The sequence below is a fragment of the Egretta garzetta genome, unplaced genomic scaffold (assembly GCF_000687185.1).
Source record: "Egretta garzetta isolate BGI_Z169 unplaced genomic scaffold, ASM68718v1 scaffold415, whole genome shotgun sequence".
Taxonomy (NCBI): domain Eukaryota; kingdom Metazoa; phylum Chordata; class Aves; order Pelecaniformes; family Ardeidae; genus Egretta; species Egretta garzetta.
In genome coordinates this window covers 2,146,597-2,170,824 of record NW_009259686.1, presented here as the reverse complement: position 1 = coordinate 2,170,824, position 24,228 = coordinate 2,146,597, and the positions used below count along the sequence as shown (strand labels likewise).

The 24,228-nt window shown below is 38.9% G+C and overlaps 1 protein-coding gene across 1 annotated transcript in view; it reads right to left on the bottom strand.

Moving 5' to 3' along the window:
* TINAG (tubulointerstitial nephritis antigen) overlaps nt 1-24,228 on the bottom strand; it is a 47,360-nt gene that overhangs the window by 22,296 nt on the left and 836 nt on the right. The window contains exons 2-6 of the mRNA XM_009638779.2: nt 19,892-19,955; nt 18,764-18,853; nt 17,096-17,210; nt 10,171-10,294; nt 7,820-7,970 (exon numbers count right to left, since the gene is read on the bottom strand). Coding sequence (XP_009637074.1) covers nt 7,820-7,970; nt 10,171-10,294; nt 17,096-17,210; nt 18,764-18,853; nt 19,892-19,955 — 544 coding nt within the window. The remainder of the gene's footprint in view (nt 1-7,819; nt 7,971-10,170; nt 10,295-17,095; nt 17,211-18,763; nt 18,854-19,891; nt 19,956-24,228) is intronic.

Here is a 24,228-nt window from a genome sequence, read left to right as displayed (position 1 = left end):
TCCGTTCATTTCTTTTAGCTAAAAAGTCTCTGATCTTCCATTTTTCTGACAATATAAAGGGAATTTGCTCACATTTTTGTGAACGTTTGTTGAGATTAAAAGTCCTATATTAATTTTTTAAAGGTTTCGGTACAAATAATTGGTGTCCTGTTAGCATACAAGCACCTGTGGTGTTTCTTCCCAGGAGAGGTACAACCCTTAGTGATTAATACCAATAGTTTAACTGATACTAACAACTAACTTCTGGAGGGAGCGTATCTACTCAAAAGAGATCAGAACCTCTACTACTAGAAATATATGAGAGAGAAGTACAAGTGAGAACATTGAGAACATAACTCAGAAGATGTTAAGCACTGAGCTTTTGGTAAGTCAACGAACAATCCAACCATAGAGCAGTACTAGGGGAAGCGTTTGGACAGGGGCTGGTGATTGGGTTCCTCTATCTTGATCCATGGGGGGAAATAAAAATAATAAATTATCTGGAGTCATGCTGGCAGGAGAGACTCTGCTCGGCCTGACACACTCACTAAATATATGACACAGAACATACGAGATTGGGTAGGTATCAGAGGTGGGACACTGTAATTTTACAGTTTTGTTGTTTTGCAGTATGTTCAGGCTATTCCTTCCTCAATGGAAAGATAGGTTTGTGTCTGGAAGTGAATGTGGACCAAAGAACAAGCAGAGACCAACTTTGTGACTTACAAACATGTGGCATCTAGTGTGCACAAAAGGCTGGAGACTACCCCAGGAGGCTCAGGCCACAGCGCTCCTTCTCTGTTCCTGGTTATTGATAGCAACGAGCCTCTCAGAGAAACTAAAATGTCAGATTGTGCCATGATATCACAGGGGCATGTGTCTGGTCTCTACAGCTCCTGAAAACACCCTGGCTATTTCATAGAAAAACACCTATCTCAAAACATTTTCTAACTACGGAGAGAGTTTTTGCTCACACATACAGTAGTTGTATTTTTCCTGTCACTTATAGATTTGTATTAAAGCTCTCAATTTCAAGGTTTTAGAGTTTATTTGTATTAAAGCTCTCAATTTCAAGGTTTTAGAGTTTATCTATGGGAAATATGACTCATTTTTAACACTTTTAAATTAAATTCTACATGCTCAAAGATGTTAATTAAAAATATTAAGTCCAGTAATCACTGGATAGTTTCTATTCTAACAAAGATTTCAAAACTACAAAAATCCATTTATGAAAAGAATCACAGAGGAAATGTGCAATAGCAAATATGTTGACTTGTATTTATTGTTTTAAAGGAAACAAAGACAAATCTTTGAATAATAAAGAAAATTTCACTTGTCTGATATTTCTTTTTGCAGGCTTCAAAGACTTGAAGGTATTTAACACCAATATCAGAGGAGCGATTGCGGAGGAGCTGAGACTTAAACCCATGCTAATTTTGGATTTGAAAATCTCCAAAGTGCTAAATCAAATGAGCTTTGAAGCACAGGTTAAGAGCCCTCATTGCATCCAAGAAAGGAGTGGGGCAATGAAAATACAAGGTGGTTTCGGGAAAGGTAAGGAGGGGTTTTAATTCTTTACCTTGGCAATACATCAAATGAACTGCTGCTTCATACAGTGAGTTTGTTTCTTTCAAATAGGTTATCCTGAACTGTTCGCTTTGACTGTTTGACTAATGGAACATCCTTTTGACTTCAATAAAGTGAAGGGAAGAAAGCATATATTTAAAATGCACTTACAAACAGTCTGAAATACTCAAATAGAGCGCACCAAATCTGCTGCTTATTATTTTATCCTTCTTATGAGATATTAGGACCTTCTACTATTCTACATTATACTACCAGATGTTTCCAAAACAATATACACATTTCTGTGATAATGCCATGGAGGCCTATGAAAAGGTTTCCTTTAAAGAGCATAATTAAATAGTTCACTGAAGCAGAGTATTTTAAAATAGGCAGTCTTACAAAAAGGATATGTATTTAAGTATCTCACCAATTATACTGAACTTTCTGAATCTGAAGAACCAAAGACTGTATTTCCATGCAATGTGGAGGATAATTACATTTGCCTGTGTATACTTAGTCATCAGGATTTTTACAAGATGAACACATATATGCTTCAGCTACTTTGAATAAAACATTACATTTTCTCATTGACAATTGGTGGTAGAAAAATTGACCCTGTCTTTTTGCTTACCAAATTTTTTCTGCCCAAACTAGACCAATGCACCCAGAAGTTCCAAAAAGCAATAATTCTGCCTACATGAAAAGGGATTGCCCATCTAAGCTTGTTAGGTTGTTAGGCTGTTATTGCTTAGGTCTTTGATCTACTCACTGGCAATCCCTTTTAATCCCTTCTGAATGTCTGAAGATATTCTGAATTCCCTGACTTCCAATGGGGAATGGTAAGTATTTAGGGCAAATATACACGGGTTGTTATTACTCATTTTAAAATTTATTATGATTTGTTTCTATTGGTGGGTAGAAGGAAACCTTTGGTTTGTATATGTATACATATATAATGTTCCTAAATGTATCTATGTACCTAACCATTCTAGTCACCATTGATCACAGATTTCCAAAAGAAATAAAGGATTGCTGCTGAGTGCAAACAGGCCTGCAAGACAGGTAAGGTGAGCAAATACAGTCCTCAGAGCAGGTTCTAACATAAGCAGGGCAGGAGTTGGTGACTGCAACCCAGTGTAAGGAATGGTCTGACTCCTTGGTAAGTACACCTCAGGTGTACTTAGAAACACCTCAGAGGGAGACAACAGAGGACAAATTCATTCCTGGGGTAGGGAACCTTTTTTTGCTCTCCTTTCAGTTGGATTGTCCCGCTGGAGTTGTCATAGGTTCTCCATGGATGGGTCTCAGTTCTATGGCAATAGAAGTGAAGCACCAAATGACGCGCTGGCACACTGGAGCTGTGTGGTAATCCAGACGTGATGACTGATTCTGAACTAACAGTCACTTTTGAATCTTTTCACTAACCATAGTTTCTGCAGTCACCATTAACACAATTTAACAGCTCTTTGCTGAAACATGAGCTTCTACACGCTGAAGCATCAGCGGAACAGTAAACATTAAAAACATTTCAAGGAGAAGACCTTGCTAGAAGAGTCATAGAAGTAAAACAGAAACAAATGTGAATGTGTTTATGTGCACATATACATACACATATACAAAAATAGTCGTAGGAGCAAGCAGCATCCAGGAGAAGCAGCAAAAGTTTGCAGCGTGTTCATACGATCTTGGCAGAATTCATCTGAAGTCATGTTTATGTGTTCAATATAATGAAAATTTTTGTGGGTTTATTGTATTTATATATTTGAATTGTGAGATGAAAACATAATCAAAAACATTAGAAGTTATTAGCAAGTTGCTCAAAACTAATAACAATAATATCCTTATCATACCCTGCAGCTGCTTAGAGCCCAAGGTACAAATCAGATCAAGCCCTGATTAGAAGCAGTATTTGCATTCAAGTGTGTAACCTTTTTACTACCTGAAAATGAAATTTCTACCTCATTCTTGAAGACTATAAGCTTTTACTTTCCCCTAGCAGATAAAATAGGTATTTTCAGACCACATTGATTCCTCCCAAATTATGGCTTGTAATAGAAATGCCTAAAAATAACAATAATTAGAACTAGAATATAGATTTATTCTTTAATTAATGGAGGAAAAAGAGAGAGAGAGAGAGAGTTAAACAGTGATTCAGCTCCACTTATAGCAGATTTCACTGTTAATTGGGTGCTCAGTGATTCTGAAAACTCAAGTCTCAGCACTGGCCTGACCTCATTGAGCTTTATGGAAGTCTTCCATTGACTTCACTGGGGATAGTTTAGGTCAGCACTCGATTTTCCTGAAAATCTATCAAAAACCTGAGGTAAGCACACTTCAGAAATCAGAAAGCCAGGAGCTTTAGAATAGCATTGAACACCTGCTGTGAAAACTTACAAGCCCACACAAAAAATCAATGTGCTTTCTCCCTATTGCAGGGTATGGAGATAATGACAAAAATGATTGCAATATCCTGGCTCATAAAATAAAAGTCCCCTGAAAGTGTGAGGAAGCAAGCACACTTTTACAGGGCTCATTCAAAAGACACTTCAGACTTTTATGCCATAAATTTCCATTTCTTTCATTGTCAAAAGTAAAGGATTATGGATTATGGGGCTCCAGCTACAAAAATGATTCAATTATCAGTCCAGTGAATCAAAAAGGTTAATTTTTTTTATATACTATTTGCTCTTGGTCACTGTCAGAGACAAAATATTGGCCTAGAAGTACCCCTGCTCAGACCCAGCAAAGCCATTCTTGTGTTCTTCCAGTGTCTGTCCTCACAGATACTTGGATATTTTCCTTAAGGTGTTTATTTTTGTCTGGAACTGTTGGAAGAGGATTTGAAAAATTATTTGAACTTGAGGAAAGAAAATCAGGATTTAGCAGTGTTATTTATAAAAATAGGTAACTATAGATATTTTTGTCTGTGGTACTTTGATGGCGAATCAATGATCAGGGATTAGAATGGATAGCAGGCAAAGGTCTGTAAGGGCGCAGTGATGTTGTCATCACATGAGCTGGCTCCATGAGGACAAAAAAGCTGGATGAATGACTAAGAAAATAGTCTTGGACTGTGGAGATTTATTGAGGATCTAGATAGTCTCCAAAAAATTGTGATGATTTTCACAACTGCCCAGCAGATCCTTTCCTCACACAGTCAGCGTGCAAGAGGCTGGTGAATACCATAAGGCACCCCAGGTGACTGAGCAATAATGCAAGCGCTTGGGACTTTGGAGGCAAGAAGACAGTTCCCAAGTGTGCTCTGGTGAGCTGAGGTGCCCTGGCTGTATGCTTCCAGGCTTACACTGGACAGAAATTCTTCTCTGCACATCACTTTCACACTGGGACTCGGTGGTCAGTCAGGGAGTAATCTTCTCGCTGCTGGCTTTACACCAGCACAAGCTCCTGTGTGCCTACAGCTAGGGCGGTAACGGAGTGCCTCGTACAGCTTCAGCCTGCCTGGCTTTCCTTATAGAAATAAGCTAGCTCTCAATGCTTAAACTGCCTCTGCAGAACAGGCCACATCACTAAGCACACTGCTTCAGGTAAAAAAAAATACAGCTTTCTGATACAGGAAGAATCTTATTATTATGGGCTCATGGTGATTATGCCCACACAGGGCTAACAGTCAGAGGGAACAGAAGACTAGGAGGCTATCCTATTGCTGCATTCTTTAGGGCTTTTCCTCTAAAAATAGCTTGCTCCAACTGTTGTGGAGATAATACTTAAAAAGGATCTATTATCTTATCTACACCGGCAATTCTTGTGCTCCTGTCCTTAACATGATAGGAAAGCAAACAGTCCAGTGAGAAAGAGTTGTATTTACTCTCTTAAGAGCATGAGCTACTGATTAAAAGGAGCCTGTTCTTCTAGTTACAGAAAAGTGTTGCTTAAAATGTTAAGCTGTAACTTTCATTTCTTCAAGCCTTTGCCTTTACCTCCATGAGGTGCTGAGGGGCCTTTGCTGGGTGGAATCTATTGCTGCCCATTGTAATCATTCACCTAAAGGGTCTTCCACTCAAAACCTAGATCAAAACTAGTTTAGTGTTTAAACCGTGAGACAGAAAGGCAGAGGAACACACGATGTAAGCTCTCCCCATAATGATATAAAATCCTTGTCCAATCAGAAATAGTTTGGTGTGCTTGAAGAAAGCAGAATGATCCCTTTGTATGCTGTATCCATGGGAATGACAGTGCTTTGGTCTTCACTTGGATCCCCAGGCTGCCACATCAACTATGATGTCTGATGGCATCGTGTCTGATATTCTTTTGGCCTTTCCATGGTTTGTTTGTTTGGTTTTTAGCTAAAATTGAAAGTTGACAGACAGCACACCTGAGATCTCTGTCTGTCAGTATCAAGTATATCAAAGACAGTAAAGGATGAGATTGTATGAAAGTGAAAGAGGAAATTTTGGTATGGAACAGGAAGTACAAAAAATTTTCTGATAATGTGAGAAATAGCGGGATGTAATTATGCAGTATATAAAATCTGGTTATTGCAGATTCTCCTGGAAGATATTTCCAGGCACATGAAGATCAAGGAGTTGACTGGGAACAGGCAGCACAGATTTAACAGGGCAAATTATGCCTCAGCATGATGAGAGGATAAGATGAGATGATCTGACCCTGGTGAAATGACTGGCTCCATGGAGAATAAGAAGAGCAGTGGATATCATTTACCTTGACTCTAGCAATGTTTTCAGCACGGTCTCCTGTGGCATTCTTCTAGTTTATTGGACTAAATAAGTTGCTTACAAGGTCAGTAACTGAACCGGACTGGCATGCTGAAAGGTCAACAGACCAAAGTGGTGTCTGTTTACTAGTGGCATTCCTCAGGAGTCACACAGTGGCAGCACTGTTTTGTATCTCTATTAACAATCTGAACAGTGGGACATAAGGCACTCTCACTAAATTTGTGGAGGATGCCAAATTGGTGGGGAGTGGTTAGTATGCAGGGCTTCTATTCAGAGCAACGTCAACAAGCTAGAGAAATGAGCTGACAGAAACCTCATGAAACTCAGCAAAGCAGAAGCCAAATCCTGCCTCTGAGCCAGAACTGCCCATGCAGCCGTACTGGCAGGGCACTGCTGCTGTCGAAAGCAGTTTCACAGAGAAGGACCTGGGGTCCTGATGAGCAGAAAGTTGAATGTGGGTCACCCATGGCCCCTCTCAGCAAACATGGAGAAGGAAGAGCTAAGGCAGCTGGATTTCTTCAGCCCAGAGAAGAGAAGGCTAAAAGGGGATCTAATTACTGTTTTCAACTACATAAGGAAAGGTCACAGAGGAGGCAGAACAAGACTCTTCCTGGAGATGTACAGTGAAAAGCTGAAAGGTACCAGTCACAAGTTGTACCAAGGAAAACGCTGATGAGATATAAGAAAAAAATGTTTGACCGGAAGAGTGGTCAAACAAAGTGACCTGCTGCAAGAAAGGTTGTGGAACTGCCATCCTATCCTTGCAGATACTCAAAACATGACTGGGAACACGGCCTGAGCAGCCTGACCCAATTTCAGAGTTAGTCGTGCTTTGAGCAGAATGTTGGACTAGGTGACCTCCAAAAGTTCATTCCAACCTAAATCCTTCTGTTTGTGTCATTTCACATTTGTTACATGTAATTTCAAAAAGCTTCTAGCTGTTCATGTGGAGTTTGAAAGCTGTTAACTTCGCTTAGTCTGGCCTGAAGGAAGAAGGATCTGGGTAGAGTCCGTGCTACAGTGTTGCATTCTGGCACAAGCTTGGGACAGGATGATTACAATTCGCGTTATAAAAAGGCAATGTTTGATCCAAAATGTTGTCTCATGCAACTGGCTGCTTATTCGAGGTTGTTTAACATGAAGAGCCTGTATCCCAAGAAACACGAAGTTCTGAGTCCACTTACGGTATTGTCTTTGACATTACAAAATCCTTTCTTGTTTGTCTTGCTGTTAGAGAGGCTACCATTTTCCCCAGTTGTATTATAGCTAATGGCAACATCCAGATGTAATGAGGCTTAAATGGGAGCTAGGTGGTTGCAGATTTTTCTTACTGAGAGCCCTCATTCAAAATAGTCTTCACTTATTTATTTGGGAATGCTTCATAGTTTCATGAAGGTGGTTTAAAGAAGGTGTAAATGAGAGACAGTCTGGATGAAGTGATACAGTCAATTTGACCTAGGACAGAGCTAAACGCCTCTTTTTTTGAAAGGTCAGAAAACATCATTGTAACACAAGCAACACTGTAACTTAAGCAACTGCTTCAAGTTAAAATAATTTAAACAATTATATAAAATACTTACCCATGTGTTTTCAGGTATCTCCAAGCACCATCAATACTTCCACCATTACATCCATGTTGATTCCTGGTATCACAAGAGATCAAATTCTGAGCAGAAAGGTTGTCTGTGATTTGGCCCTCAGAATGAATTGCTATTCTATCTGCCGCAACGCCTGTTTTGAAACAAATTTTCCATTACCAAAGACAAATAATTACTCACAACTTCATGCTGGTTATTGTGAAAGAGAGACTGAAATACAACCTCAATATTTTCTGTCTGTGTTGATATCTTTACAAAACAATACAGATATAATCTATACAGACTTGAGAGAGAGAGGATTGTGAAACTGCAAAGCATCATGAGCAACTTTGCTGTAATATTATAAATCCATAGATTAACTGGTTATCATGCAGTCCCACGTATCTAAACATCAGATGAAGCATTTGCATAATTTAGTCTGATAGCCTCTACCATGTTTGTAAATGCATATTCATCTCTTGCTGGCTGACTTCAGCAGAAGATGCAAATATACCATCACCTTTCTACAGCTGAATCTCCAAATCTCTTTCTTCTCTACCTTTCCTTCCTTTATTTGAGAAAAAAAAAGACAAACAAAAATGAACCGTCCTATGAAGAAGAAAATTCAAGACTGAATGTACTGGTTTTACTGGAAAGTATATTTAGAATGCTTATATTAATGTGTAAATGTGGGATTCATTGGACCTCCTTCCCTTATCACACAAAATTCTTCTTCTGAGAGACACCTTGGATGTCTGAACCCAGATAGTCATAATTCTAAGTACTAATGTATTTGTGCACTGATTTAATGGCAGAGTAGATTAACTAAATCGTAGGTAAAATTATGCCACTTCTTCCTTTAATGAGTGATAATGAAACAGTTATTAAGCCCCAATGCCAGTCATTAACTGTGTCTAAACTGTATTTTTATTATTGTTGGTCCTTCATTTTTGAACATGAAAATAAAAAAAAAAATCCCTTGAAATCTAAAGCCCCATCAAAATCAACACTAACTTCAGTGAACTTAGGACAAGACCTCAGAAGAGTGAATATGCTGATGGTAGCTGAAAACAACTGTGTTTTGTACTTTCGTGAGGTGTCACATGATAATGAATTTATTTTCAAAGGTGTAAAAAGCCTTTTACTGAAGAGTTTTGGAATACTTGTAGGAATTAATCATGGTAAGAAAAAATGGTACAGCAGTGCTTGTCTATTCATTGAGCAACATTTAATCTTACAAAGAAGGACTGAAAATTCAGATTGAACATGCACCTGAACAACATGGGAAGGCATCTCATAATATTTAGCACTGAAAATAATTACGTGAATTAAAATCAAAATATTAACTTATGAATGGGAAAATTTAGACTGAATATCTGGGAATTCTCTCCCTCAGTGAGCTCTGTTCATCTCTGCAGTAATCTGTCAGGAAAGCTGTTAGAAGCTCTCTTGGTTTTCTCTTTTAAAACTACACTGGACAAGATGTATTGGTAACAGAGGGTGCTCTGTCTGGCTTTGGCAGAGAGCTGGGATTAACTGACCTAAATGCTCCTTTCCTTCTCTTACTGCTGTGATTAAAGAAGCAGTTGCAGAAACCTGCACCCGTGAGGACCCACTGGTCAGAACAAGTCAATGATTGATTGCATAATTTTTTTCCTCTATCTTTATATATCCCAATACATACTGAGATTTATAGAGGCATAAGAAAAATAAACATAACTGATTGCTGTAGCTTCTTCGGAGAAAGTGACACAAACACTTGGGTCCATTTTTCATCAAACCAGAGGTTTTCAGAAGGTTGTAGCACATGAGGTTGAATTGCATTACTGACATTTCTTTGCTTACAGAATTTGGAAATAGTTCCCTCCACAAATAACTGAGCAATTTCAAGGTTTTCTTCTCATAAAATTATTGAAAAGATTATATTTAATTTACTTCATTATCAAGGGTTGGACAATGGGAAATGCACAAATATATAAACACATTAAAAAAAAAAATAAAACCTACCTGTTCTAAGCTTTCAAGTCAAGCATGTAGTTGTGTAAGCAAGGGATGTAGATTTTTTAAAAGTTACAATAAAGTGCATCAGTCAATTCATTTTCTACTTTCTGTCACCAAAATTTCTCCCTATGTTACACAAACCTATGAAACGCAAAGAAAGCTTTATAGCTTAGATGGACTTTTCAAGACTTTGGGACAACTTAGAGGGAAAGATGTAGCAATTTTAAATGTCCCTATTTGCTGATAAACAGTGAACAGCAAGCTGAAATTACTTCATTACTAATCACTACAAATTTTCATCACACATCTAACATCAATGATATTTTTAAAAGGACAAAAAAAAATAATATTACTTGCAGTTGAAAAAGCCCAGGATGCTCCACAGTTTCGTTGATCCAGAGGATCATGAATCCACTCAGGCCATGCATAAGTGGCTGCAAAAAATGCAGGAAATTTTTCTTCTGGAAGAGAACTTCCCTAAAACAAAATGTAGGAGAGCTGTATATGCTTCAATTCCTAATTTTGTCTTAAATTTTACCCTAATTTTGTTTTTAAAATTCTGAATTTTTAAATTGAGGAAACCTAAAGCATTGGCACCTGTGGCTTTCTGAGCACCTCTGTGGTGGTTACCCTGTGGCTGGAACCCCTCAGAGCATGGGGGTTCTGGCACTCCCACTAGCTGAGCTGGAAAGCTGAGCTCCACAACTGCCAACCTGAATAACCTCTCCAGTTTCTCTCTGATTTTCATCTCAAACAGCAATTCCCTAGGAAACACATTAATTAGGACCCAGCTGGCATTTTTGGAAAGAAAAGCCTTCTGCTACAGATAGCAGTGAAGTTAGATACCTGTTACACTATTCTGCTTGACATGCGGTGTAAGTCATAAATTTTAGTTACCATGGGGGAGGCATCAGTACAGTGTATCAATGATTTGTCTTTTAGACAGAGTTTTTTTCAATCTCTAGCACTTATTCTCATTCCAGAACGCAAATCAGTGATTTTCCCTCTGCTTTGCAATCTGATGTTGAGTTGATGAGAATTCATGGTCTGCTCACTGAAGCCATTTGGACAGCTATTTTCAGCATCTTCATCTCTCGGCCTTAATTTATGTCCTCCAAGCTTTGCGCAAATATCTACATATGCAAGAACCATCTGGTACAACTGCTAATAATCGGCTGTGTGTTCAACATATCAAAACCATTGACCCATTTTTTTTTTACTGTTATACTTTATGGAATTATTGCTTATTCTGTGCAAGGAAATAGGAATGGCCACACAGAATCTCAATATTAGTCCATCCAGTCTGTCAGTTTGTCTCAAACAATTGTTGATAACATCTGTTCCAGAGGAAAATACAATACGCAAAATATGATAATCTGTTCCTAAGCAAAACATTCCCTGATGCTTCTTTCTTATAAGCAGGCTTATACCCTGAAACACAATGGCTTCTATCCTGTTCAGATTCCTTTATTTTACTTCTATTTATTTAGTCTTCTAATTCTGGGTATCCTTGCTGCATCATTTTTCTAAATTGCTTATGTGACTTATAGCACTACATGCCTTTTCCTAAGATGATTTAAACATTGGAGGCCAGTTCTTTCAAACTATTTCAGGACTCCGGGGAAGCAAACTTTACCGCTTTGGCTGTATCCAGATCACTTTGTTGTGTAGATTGGGAAACAGAGGTGCCACCATCCAGCTTGTACACCTGGATTTCCCACAGAAAACCCATGGCTGAGAAGAAGTGGGTAAGGAAAAAAGAAGCTTGGACCTCAGGTCTGTGTCTGACATTATATTGGGGTACAGCCCACCAGATGGCTTGATCTGTGCATATGCCCAGACCCAGTAATGCTCAAGTGTATCTAGGTTCACTATGGTGGATGTAGGCTGTGAGTCCTAAACGTCATTAAAATACACTGCAAGATGTTAAGTCACTTAAGTGCTTTTGAAAGTTTTGCCTCCACCCATAACAAGCCAGTAATCTTTTAAATCTTGCTAAAATATTAACCTCAATATTTTGATTAATTGCTTTCAAAAGTCTGCTTTTTCAAAAGCTCCTTAGATACACGGAACTTTCAACCTCAAATGACACACAGAAGCAACAGCTAGTTTAAATAATGTCTTGCTAAATTATCATTATGTTCATTACTAATAAGCAAGCACAGACACATGATTTCCTTTGAAGGTGAATAATACAGGAAATAATACAGGAAAGAAAAATATTGTTTCTTTTACATTATAAGACTACTCACTATCAACCAGTAAACAAGCAAAATTTGGCAAAGGTCATTCAGCACATTTATGTGGGCAATGACCGCTTACAGTGTTACAAATGTGGCAGTTGAGAAAAGCAAAATTCTAACTAGATCTTTAGTCTGAGACAATGTGTTACTTTATGTATTCCTAAACTACTGCCAATGTATTTAATAGCCTCATGTCGTAAATCCCAGAGCAATTCCCTCATTAACTCTCAGCCTTGTCATTTAGAAATGGGGGATTGACCTGTAGCCAGAAACATTAGCTTTTTGTCTGAGGAATTGCTACCCTGCTATTGAGAAGCACTGCTGTTCTGTGACAAATAGTAAGCCTAGACAATAGTTTCTCAACCCATGTATGCTCCATGGCCCATCACCAGACAGCACAATGCAATTAGCAAAATGACCGGCAATTTTTAAACCTTCTTATGTATTCTCTGCAGTGAAGCTAGCAGTCTGGCCAAAGCAGGAAGGTAAGTGGATATAAAAGAACACTCGTACTTCAGCTATGACTTCTTCAGAAAAGTTGGAGAGAGAGAATAGATCAGAGAGAAAAAGGCTGAAGATTACTGAATTTGAAAATATGGAAATAGTTTTTCTGAGGGAAAGGAATTTTTTTTTTTTTTTACGTGTAGGAAGAAGGTTCTGGACATCACTTTGTGAAGAAAAAATGGCCATGCATGGCCTTCAGATTGCAAGAGGAAGATCCACAACTGCTGGGCGTTTTTACTATGAAAAGCCATATATCAGAGGCACAGCTGGTATACTTTGTATACCTTCACATTGTCTTTATGAGTTCTTTGATACTTAATCCAAAATGGTGCTTTATTACTAAACTATTTATTCCATTTTCTTGTAAGATGGCACTGAGATGAGGAACCTCGTTGCCGGCAGGTGCAGACCCCGCCATTGCCATGTACCTCTTGCCAGAACATGTACTGACAGAATACCACCAAACAAGTATCACAATGCATTTTAAAGGCATGACGATTATTTTTGTGCTACATAGAACTTCAGGAATGATTACACCATCTCCTGCAGTGAGCAAACACTTCAGAAAATGCCTTCTTGGATAACATACATGACACTATTGGGAGCTTCAGCTTTGCCGGGAGTCACGAGTTTTAGTGGTGTATTTAGCTGTCAGTCTATGTTCAGGTCTAGCCATACTCTACAGCAGAGGGTACTCAGTTCAGATTTAATTCTTGTTCCATATCAGTGTCTTTTAGGTATTCTAATGTGCCATCATCTCAGACTATCCTTCCAGACATAAGCATCATTTTATTGAGCAGGTATATTTTTTTATTAATACCAGAGCTTTTAAAAGCTCTGTGAGCAACTTCAAGAAGTTTGTGTTTTCCCTAAGAAATGTAGCTCTGTCACACCATTTAATTTGAAGTAACGTTATGAAGCTATATTTGTAGTTAGATATGTCAGTCAAAGAAACAAGTAAAAAGCCTCTACTACACAACCAAACTTTTCAACACTGCTGAGAACTAAGACTCTGCTGTAGATGTAAAGTGGTTAAGACAGAAGGGCTTTATGTTCTTGAATCTTTTTTTCCATGCAACTGAATAAGGAGCCCCTTCTACACAAATGTGCTTTTCTCAAGCATTCCCAAAAGGCGGTGGAAAATAATCAGAACAGCTGGCCCTTAGGTACCAGAAATTGTCATTTATTCCCTAAATAGTAGACCAGTAGCATGCTGAAGAAATGTTTTGTTATTTAAAGTAAAAAAAAAAAAAAAAAAAAAAAAAAAAAAAAAAGTTGTATTTAATTAATGGATAGCTCTGGTTTTCTTTCTACATTAATAAAGCTACCAGGTTTTAATCGGGTCAGCACAAGATAGAGCCAAAAACTCTTGAACACTAATTGCAGTATCTTTATCAACTACATAGATGACTTTGGGCAAATGACTTGCAGTTTTCTCCTTTGCAAAATGGCAAAGGCAGGAATAATCCCAGAGAATGCATGAATATTTAATTAGTGCCAATTTGTCCACAGTAAGTAACTAGTACCTTGGCCTGCAGGTGAATTAGGATTCAACAAAGTCATTTAAAGGTCAAACCATTAAGGTCTGGAGAATGTCTCTGAAAAGTATTAAAAAGTCATTATTTTTGAATTTTGTCATTCATATCTTTTTACTCTCTTCTGAGCTGTCACTTAGTTACAGGTGAAGCCTAATGGAAACAATGTCATGAAAACTCACTTCTTTTTTATCACTTAGGACTTTGTAAATGTGTTACTATGCTTCACAAAATATCACTGACAGAAAATTATTCATGGAAGGTGAAGCAGGGGCAAGTGTCCAAACATCTGGTAAGATACTTGTCTTAGAAAATGCCTGGAAGTTAACTCCATGGCTACTGTTGGCTCGCTAACTGGAAGAATCTGCCCATGTACCTCTGATGAGACCAATCCATGCTATGAAATTTCTGGATTGCCCAGTGACAGTAGATATGGAGCTGGCTATGAGTGAAGAAAAACATTTTTTTTGTATGTTTTTGGGAAATGTTAAAATGCGGCAGATGATAGGAAATTTCCTGAGGCAAAACAAGAACACTAAAGAGATTATATTTTTTCTAGAAAACTATAGAAGGGAACAGAATCAGGGAGATTTGGAGATTTGCAGGAAGCTTCAGAGAAAAATATTTTTACATCAAGACAAGCTAAGATAGAAAACACTGGGGTAAGAACAAGGAAGTTCTAGTAATTCTGATGAGAAGCCATAGGTAGGAGACAGGTTCATGTACGAGTCAGAGCAATTTTCTGCAAGCTCAAAGAATTCTCCAGAAGCTGAGAAAGTCATACAGAGATTATTGTTTTATATTTTTAGCTTTTGTAAGTAGAGAGAAAAGTTTCTTAGAATCCTGTGCAAAGTTTGTGCTTCCAGCAACATGTAGGACTTCCTGGGGGCTAAATGCATGAATGTGCAAAGCTGGATTTCTAGAGAAGAATGCGTTGAAGCTCCTCAGGTGTCTGGCAGAGCCAAAGGTAGTTGGGTTGTGTCTCACAGATTTCATAAAAAGATAGCAGCTAGAGAAAATATGCCTGAAAAAATGTACCAGTGGAACAAAGGCTGTAAGTAGTGTAGCAGTCAAGGAAGCTACAGGAAGTTTAATAACAATGATTCAATAGGCTGGACGTAATGCAAGACCACTGAGTGACCAGTTACCTCGAACTGAATGGAAAAAAAAGGAAATAAGATAAAGAATTTCTTGTAACCTTCCCTTTCTTGTTTTCCTAGGTGGGATTTGTCTCCCCTAGCTAGATATCTAGTAATGTAGATATCAATCTCATCTAGGTACATGATACCCACTTTTTCCTTCTGCTATGTAAGTATCAGTGTGTATTCCTCAATGAAAAAGCCAACAACAACAACAAGAAAATCAACCCCAACTCTCTCGAGCCTCAATGCGGTTCACTGGTAATTTGGGGCAGACACCTACCAAATATTGCACTAAACTCTTCTACATCACTGTCTTATTTTGACTTGCCATCTTCAACTGAAATGGATCCTCCTTTGGCTGTGAAGAGTAGTCTAGCAAATCATACAAGACAAAACTCCAAAGCTTAATTTCTGTCAACTTCTTGCTCTAACAACCCCCCACAGTGTAATTTTGAGCAAGCTGGCCAATCTGGGCCACAACTCAATGCCTTGCCACACTGGTGCTGGGAGATGACTTTGTGTGGGACAGAGAACCAGTCTGTTTCAAGCAAAAGGAGTTAGGATTGTTAAAATTGTTGCAGAGGCACATGGCCTTCCCCTTCTTTCCTAAATTCCCTGACAAGTGGTAGCTCTGCACAGCTGTCCCCACAAGACTTTCCATGATATAGAAACCCTTCTGCCATACACATATACAACAAGCATCAATGACTCATTTCAAATAGATAATCAAATGGCATCACTTGCCTGAACTATATAGAATCCAAAGATAAAACCCTGTTATATTTAATGTCATTTGCAAATCTTGGATCTATCGACTTGCTCTTGCAATTTTTCTAATTTCACTACAGTGAGTTTGTTAGTTTTTTCAGTCTATGATTTCCATAATTTTGGGTCTTCTAAGAAAGAAGCTAAGTAACTGACCCAAATGTCCTGGTTTCGGCTGGGATAGAGTTAATTTTCTTCACAGTAGCTAGCATAGTGCTGTGTTTTGGATTTAGTACCAGAATAATGTTGATAACACACTGATGTTTTTAGTTGTTGCCAAGTAGTGCTCAGACTACTCAAGGACTTTTTGAGCTTCTCCTTTGTTAGTTTTTTCAGTCTATGATTTCCATAATTTTGGGTCTTCTAAGAAAGAAGCTAAGTAACTGACCCAAAGTATTGGAAAATCTACTCTGGATTCAATAACTATTTATTTCTTCTTTTATTGCTTAGCTTACCTGCATAACTTAAAGTGTATTTGCTTTGCTGCAGAACTAATTTGAGCATAAATATATGATGAGGAAATTTAATTTAGCTGCCATGAAAATGGCAGTGGCCAAGAGGTTTAGAAAGTTGGTAGTAGAGAATCATCTTATTTTCCCATGGTTCCCATCACTTTTCTTTCCACTTGGCCAAAACCCCTGCCGCCTACTGCATTTTTACATTGCTTTATCCTATGGGCTTTAAGTGTTTCTTTCAAAGATTGACTTTTAGTCTCAGCTGTTAACCTTAATGAATTATGCCCAGATTTATTTTTTTAAGGGTTCTAGCTATGTGTGCAATGATTAACAAATGAAGAGGATGATATGGAACCATCTTAAAGAAGCAAAGTTTTCAAACACCAGTGATCTACAGTAAGTTAATATTGCTGCACAGCTTCCCAATAGTTAGCATTTGCTTTTGACCTTCCTTGTTTGATTTCTATCAATAGGACTACACACTGTATGTCTTGGAGAACTACTCTGGGAGCTTCATATTCAAGACAGAAGAGTTTAGCATTAAATCACTGAATCATAAACTTATAATTGTCCACATTTATTTTTCCAAATGATAAAGTTATTAAAAAATTTAAGAATTGCACATGATACTTACTGGAGCTTCTCTCATATTCAGTAAGGAATGAGATGGAGGGAAGGTGCCCAGGCGCTTTTTGAAACCTTCTTCCACTGTCATTCCCCAGAACTGACTGTAGTTGTCAGCTTTCCATCTTCCTCACAGACAGAAAACAAACAAACAAAACCCAGGTTAAAGATACCGTTCACATTAATACCTTGCTACTTTGTAACAGCACAACTAACAATAACATCCAGAAATAAATCTTTCAAATTACATTTCAAAATCTTGTATTCGATATGCATGAGAAAAATATTTAGTATGGGCTCTTCCACTGTAAATGAGTGTAGGATGGAGCAACACAGCAGTATATGAAAAGTGGTGATCTGAGGTCAACATTACGGCAGCCTGGAGGAGATGAGCATGCAATGCTTCAGAGAAATACTGGAAAACAAGACGCTCAGTCATAACAATTACTGTTGTCTTGGAGTTATGCTCAAATTGTGCTTCAGAGCAGATGCCCACAGAGAACTAACAGCTTCATATAGTGAGTTACATTGCCTTCAAGCTCTGGTGCACCAGCAGCGAGACACTGTTGAAACTGGCAGAAAGCCCAGCTGACACCTTCTCCCTGAGTTTTACACCAATAGCCAGGTTGAGAGAAAGGGCTTCCCATGGCTCTTTAATTATTCCCTCCCTACTCTTGGGTAGACTAGACTCAGATTGTAGAGTGAACCCTGCAAACTGTATGCACAGCAGACAAAAAAAATGCCTTGCAGCCATGAACATTTGGAGCACACTGAAATTTATTATTACTGGAAAAGAGCTGGGCCACAGGGGAGGGCATTCTCTTTACCCACTTCTTTCTTGCTTGTGTATGAGGAACAAGGAGGTGGGATTCATGCTGCCTGAATGAGAAGCCTCATTGCTCTTGGTCTGCCTGCAGTCAGTGAAGAGTGCAAGCACCTGCAGAAGCTGAGTCGTACCTCAGGTGGGCTTAACCACCCTGTGGCAAACCTTACCGCTTACCATGACAAGAGAGAGGTGAAGGGCTCCAGGTGCCCAACTTAAATGTTTATCTTGACTCAGTTGGTTTGAATGTCTCCCATGAAGTACAAAATGTTTCAGCACTAAGTCACAGCTTGAAATCTGGGCAGGCTTCATGGGTGAATTGAGCACTTCAGCTCCTAGGGAGGCAACCCTTGTACCTCTGTCTGTAAATGGCCAGCAGGCTCCAAAGGTACAGTTCCAGTACTGGGGTGTTCCTAATCCCTCTGCACTACCTGGGAGGAATGAGAACTAGTAGCAAGAAAAACACCGAGCCCCACGGAGTTCTGATATCTTGGTCCCCATTTGGCCCATCTTCTCCTCTTCCTACACTACCTGGAGTCTTGTTACATGGAACAATGCTTTTGAGGGAGGATAAAAAATTACTTTAAGTATCTATCCCAAGTAATATATAAAGTGAGTAATAAGGGGAGATGATCTAAATAGTGTTTTGTGAGCAAAAAAAAATATACTAAATTTGGAGAATGTTTTAGATAAATATTTACAATATCAACTCTTACCAGTATGAGACTTTCAGTGTCTTTCCATTTGAAACTCTACAATCTGCCAGAGATTTAGGAAAGTTTCACAGACATACATTTACATACAATGATCAATACAGTGGTTTACAAGAAAACCTTAAAATAAAAGTGCTCTCACCCATAATCTCCTGAATTGATGTGCTGAATTAAGTCTTGGCGAACAAGGCATACTTCTTTTGAACAATTCCAGAGACTTTGGTAGCATTTGCTGAAAGGGCAAGAATATCACTGAGCAGAAAATGAATTGTCAAAGGAAAAATATGCACTTTAACAGCAGAAGGAAGATGGAGGAAAAAAAGCGTAAACAATATAAATGTCACATAGTATTTATGAAAACGCAATGCTACTTCTCACTACTTCACTACCTCATGAATCCTAATTGGAACAAGGTGGGAAGGTTTACAGCTTGTGGGAAACATTGTACTTCAAAAATTTTGCTTCCATCTTTGGGAGACCAATCCAGGGAAAAAAGACAATGTCCTGTAAATGAGATGTTCTGAGGAAGTTTCACTCTGGAAGCCCAGGAAGGAGCCATGCAGCCGTAGACACCTTGCTCCAAGGACCCTGGGCTAAAATCCAGGCAGTGAGGGTCCCAGCCCTATTTGGGTGCTGCTGGAGCTCCCTGGGCTGCCCTGGGGCTGGAGGTGCAGGGCTGATTTTTGGACAGGCAAAGCAGGGAGGCAGGTCAGGCAGCTGACTGCCAGGGCCAGCAGCAGATCTCCCCTGCCTGTGCTCTCTGCTCCTGCCTGAAGACAGAGAAGGGGATGCTCAAACAGTTCATCCCTTTCCTACATAAATATACATATATATATATATTTCCCTTATGAAATAATGTAAGGTCTCATCACTCATGACAAAGAAACAGAGGAAGACATTCTAAAATAAACCCATAAACTTTAAATATATTCGTTTTGTCTGCATTCAGGTCAATGCCCAGGTCTAGGCTGAAACCATTTTGACTCAGAACAGAGCCAGCAGACTGGCTGAGCAGGGACAGAATTAGGCCAGGGAGGAGGAGATTTTAATACTCTCATTTTCATATCTCAGTTAGAAAGCCCATTGGCCTCTTGCCATTCTTCTAAGTTAGCTGTAATCTGGTTCTACAATACTCAAATACAGCACTACTCTTCCATCCGTTTTGATTTGATTACATGTTTAACTTGAATTTAAGGATGCTCACTACCTTAATTCCGGTTTCACGACATATGCTAAATAAAATTCAATTTGCTGTTCTCTGAAACATTACCAGGAATTGCAGTTGTCTTTAATTATTGTTCCTTCTCCGTAATACCGTCCATCTTTATAACAACCTGCCAACATAACATATAGATGCGTGAAAAAAAAAAACATTTTTGAAGTGAATTAACTCAAAACTCTTGCTACTATTGAATTAATTGGTTGTATGCAGTATGTATAAATTATTTAGTTGAAAGCTGGCAACATCTATTTCCAGTTTCTTCCAAGTAATGAAGGCAGTCTGATGTATTTTAATTTTTTACCAGGCATGTTATCATTCATGGTAAATAAAATCAGCAATAGATTCAAAGCACTGACTGAAAAATTATCATCTTACATGTAAATAAAAATAATTCTTTAAATAAAATCGTTTTCCAGTAGTAAACTTAAAAAGAATACATTTCTAATAAAAATAATTTTCTAATTGGCAATTAAAATAGAAATAAGTTTTTCCAGTTATAAAATTAAAAACCTAATAAGTATTCCAAACCTATTGTAATATATTCTTTTTCCTCACCAGTTTAATTCCTCTTTGAGAAACATACATCTGCTTTGAGGCAGATGTATGTTTCATATATTCTCCAAAACCCAGCATAAAACCTAAACTGAGCGATGGTTTTTCCAAAAAAGTACACACCACCTAATTTTCTTCTTTGATAACACTTCACTGAGAAAAGACTTTGTGTGTGTTTTCAAACTTCCACATAAACGGTTTCTTCAGTGCCCTTTGATTGTCAAAGCTTCAGTGGAAGAAAGATCCAGGCTGCCTGCACAGGGCTTGGGATCAAGTCTATAGCAAGCATTGTGCATTTATCGTCTGTGTCTTTGTTTTCCAGCCTGTTCTCATGGTTCCTCCACTGCTGAGCCTACAGGTAGAGATTGTGTTTCTTCCCCCACCAAAAGGGTTTGGAGCCAGAACCCCCAAGTTCTCCTTTCTCCTCCATTTTCAAGAAGCTTAAACCATATTTATTAACATAGTGTTGACTTGCATTTGCATAATATTGCACTTTTTTCCCACCATGAGTGTGAGGAAGGCCATGCCCCCTCATGGCAAGGAGACATGCTCAGACATACCCATGTATGCTTCAGCTGCTGAGACCTCCTTTACTGGCAGGAGAGAAATATGCACTTCTAAGTAGTAGCAAATTTCATACCGAAGTGCAGAAGTAGACTAGAGCTGATGAATTCATTATAAGTGCCTATCTCTGCCTGGTAGTCATACAGCACGCTATGCTAGGTAGCGCAGGTGTAGGTGAGATAAATCCCACCTAAGCAGTCTGAGGCCCGAAGTTCTCTAATTCAGCTTCTGCTCACATCCGAGCCGTTTTTCAGAGAATACCCACAGCAAATTACTTAGGTGTCACAGTTTGTCACAGTCTGCTTCAAAGTCAGCATCAGCTAGTAGCTGGAAGGAGGGCATCAAGCAAGATACTTCAAATATATTGAGGGAAGGAGGTATTGATGCAGCGCCTGAGCGACAGGATGGAGCCTCAGTGGAGCTCTGCTGGCAGGTCTCACCGCCCATGCCCGAGAAAAAAATCCAAACCTGGATAAGTACAGAAGAAGCTTTCTAATAATGTATGCTCGGGGAATTGAAGATTAAAACCATACAGTTCCTTCAGTCCAGCCAAATTAGGGCTTAGAGGGCCAGGAGTGCTGCCTAAGGCATCAGTGGCAGAGAGCAGAGACATCTAAAGCTGAAAGACACCATTTGCATGAAAACATGGTGAGGTTGTCTGGCCGTGAATATATTAGGTTGGAATATTAATATATTAAGCGGGAACTTAATTAATTTAAAGATGAACTTGATGACTTTATGAATGGGATATGGTGTGAAAATCATGACTGGAAGGAAGAGTGTTTGATAAATGAAGACTTCCCTCAGAGCCCGGTACAGTATTGATGTAAATACTTCTGTCAGTGAAATGCCTTCAGGTTTACTCACTTGCAGGCCAGACCCTGATTGTGTAGTATAAAAGCAATTAGCAAACTCTCCAGATGTCACTTTTATACCACCACCAGGGTTGGATCCAATGTGTTGGCTCTGACAGGGCTTTTTGTACCACCAGTCATTGAAACAAGAAGATAAAATAAGTAGTGAGTATAGACAATAAATGAAACTCTAACAGTTCTTCTAATAACAAAAATTTAAATAATAATAAGACAAAAATCTTAGAATCATAGAATGTTTTGGGTTGGAAGGGACCCCTAGAGGTCATCTAGTCCAACCCCCCTGCAGTGAGCAGGGACACCGCTAACTAGATCAGGTTGCTCAGAGCCCCATCCAACCTGTCCTTAAATGTTTCCAGGGATGGGGCCTCCACTACCTCTTTGGGCAACCCGTCCCAGTGTTTCACTACCCCCATTCTAAAGAATTTCTTCCTTATATCCAGTCTTCCCCAGCCTGTATTGATACCAAGGGTTACCCCGACCCAGGTGCAGGACCTTGCACTTGGCCTTGTTGAACCTCATGAGGTTCACACAGGCCCACCTCTCCAGCTTGTCCAGGTCTATTTGGATGACATCCCATCCTTCTGGCGTATCAACCGCATCACTCAGCTTGGTGTCATCTGCAAACTTGCTGTCTAAGTCATTGATGAATATATTAAACAGCACTGGTCCCAGTACGGGAATGTGCACAGTTTCCTTTGAAACTACACAGGAAAGCCATCAAAACATACCGAATGCTGTGTTCATAAAGGCAAAGTCGAAGCAGTTCCAGAGAGTTAAATCAAGACTGGCCCTCAGCATGGTGCACACCCATGGAAGAAGTCACGGCGTAGCTTACCACTGCCACTGAGCACCAAGTCAGTGAATCGACAGGGGTCCAGAAATAAAGCTCTGAGCAGTTTTATTGCCATTCATTCCATCTCATGTAAAGCGCTTCAGTTTAATGATTTATTTAAAGTAATATGACTCGGGAAGCACTGAGAGCAAAACAACAGGCAAGCAAAAGATCAAAATCTTCCAAGTGAAAAGTATTTTGGTGTATGTGGTCTTCTAGTGCTTAAATAATTCTTAGTCAAAAGTGGAAGTGTAGCCTTAGGTACTAAAAGTCAGCTCATATACTTAGAACATTTCTACAAATGCTTCATAGTTTACTTAATCTTCATTCAGTCTTTCTCTTTTCCCCATTTTTTCCTTCCTATTTCATTCTCTCTTCCCTTTCCTCAGACGCCTCAGTTCTAGAAAGATCCTTTAGAGTTATATTTATTTTCCTGCTGTATTTTGGCTGCTTTGTTATTCTCTTTTTACCTTTTAAATCACTTGTATAGCAAATCTCCAATGAGAAGATTAAAAAGTGCTGCAGACTTTCCATCAATGAAGCACTTCAAGGATCAGAAAAACAGGATCTTGTTTTGAGATGAGATATATAAAAAAAAAAAGACATAACTCACCTATAGGACAAATGAAGGTGCTTGAATAGAGCAAATATAATTGCTACCGCTGGCAGGCCTGTACAGTCCAGGAGTTACAAAACAGTGAACACACATGCAAAAAACTGGAGTAAGAAAATATTACCCCTCACCTATTCCCTTGTTTACGCTTTTTGTTACACTTTCACTTTTTAACGGTAGACCTATGGCAGGGCCCACATGGCAAGCTGCTGCAGGGTTAGGAGTGATTTGTGTCCATGAAACAGTTTGCCAGACCAGACCCGCGGGCTGTCAGCTCTGGAGCAGAAACGCTGCTAAATGTTTATGTAGAGCTTACGACAACAACGCCCTGATCTGTTGGAAATAGTATACACCACTGCACCAAATGAGTATGAAACAAATGCCTTTATTTAGATAAATCATAGAACATTCTTTTAGATGATGAGAAACACTTTGCAAGCTCAAATTTGTTTTACAGCATTTCTGTCACTCCCACTTATCAGAACTTGGCTGTGTGCCTGGCTTAAGAACACGGCCTCCCGAAGAGCTTGTGATCAGAGTGCTAGGATGCAAGCAGCAGGGTTATTGCCAAGAAATGGTTAATTTTTAAAAGTTATGGTGCTATTTTTGTTGATTTTAGGCTTTTGAAAATTTGGTACAGTCTCGACATTTTCAGCCAGATTTGGTCTACCAATAGTAAGAAGGTGCATCGTCTTAAAATCCACTATTCTAAACTTTTCTCACCAGCAGAGATTTGGCCCATGCAGGAACCAACAGAGGACCAGCTGTTTGTAGATCGTTTTTTGCAATCTCTAGTTCTAAAAAAAATAGGATGGGTTTAGAGTAGTCCTGGAGGAAGTTCCACTACTGAAGTGGAAAAAAAAAACCCTAACTAGTAAGAAACTAGAATATGCCAGAAATCCTTGTTCTAACAACATCCCTTCACGTACTCCTGCACCTGGGCTGTTGC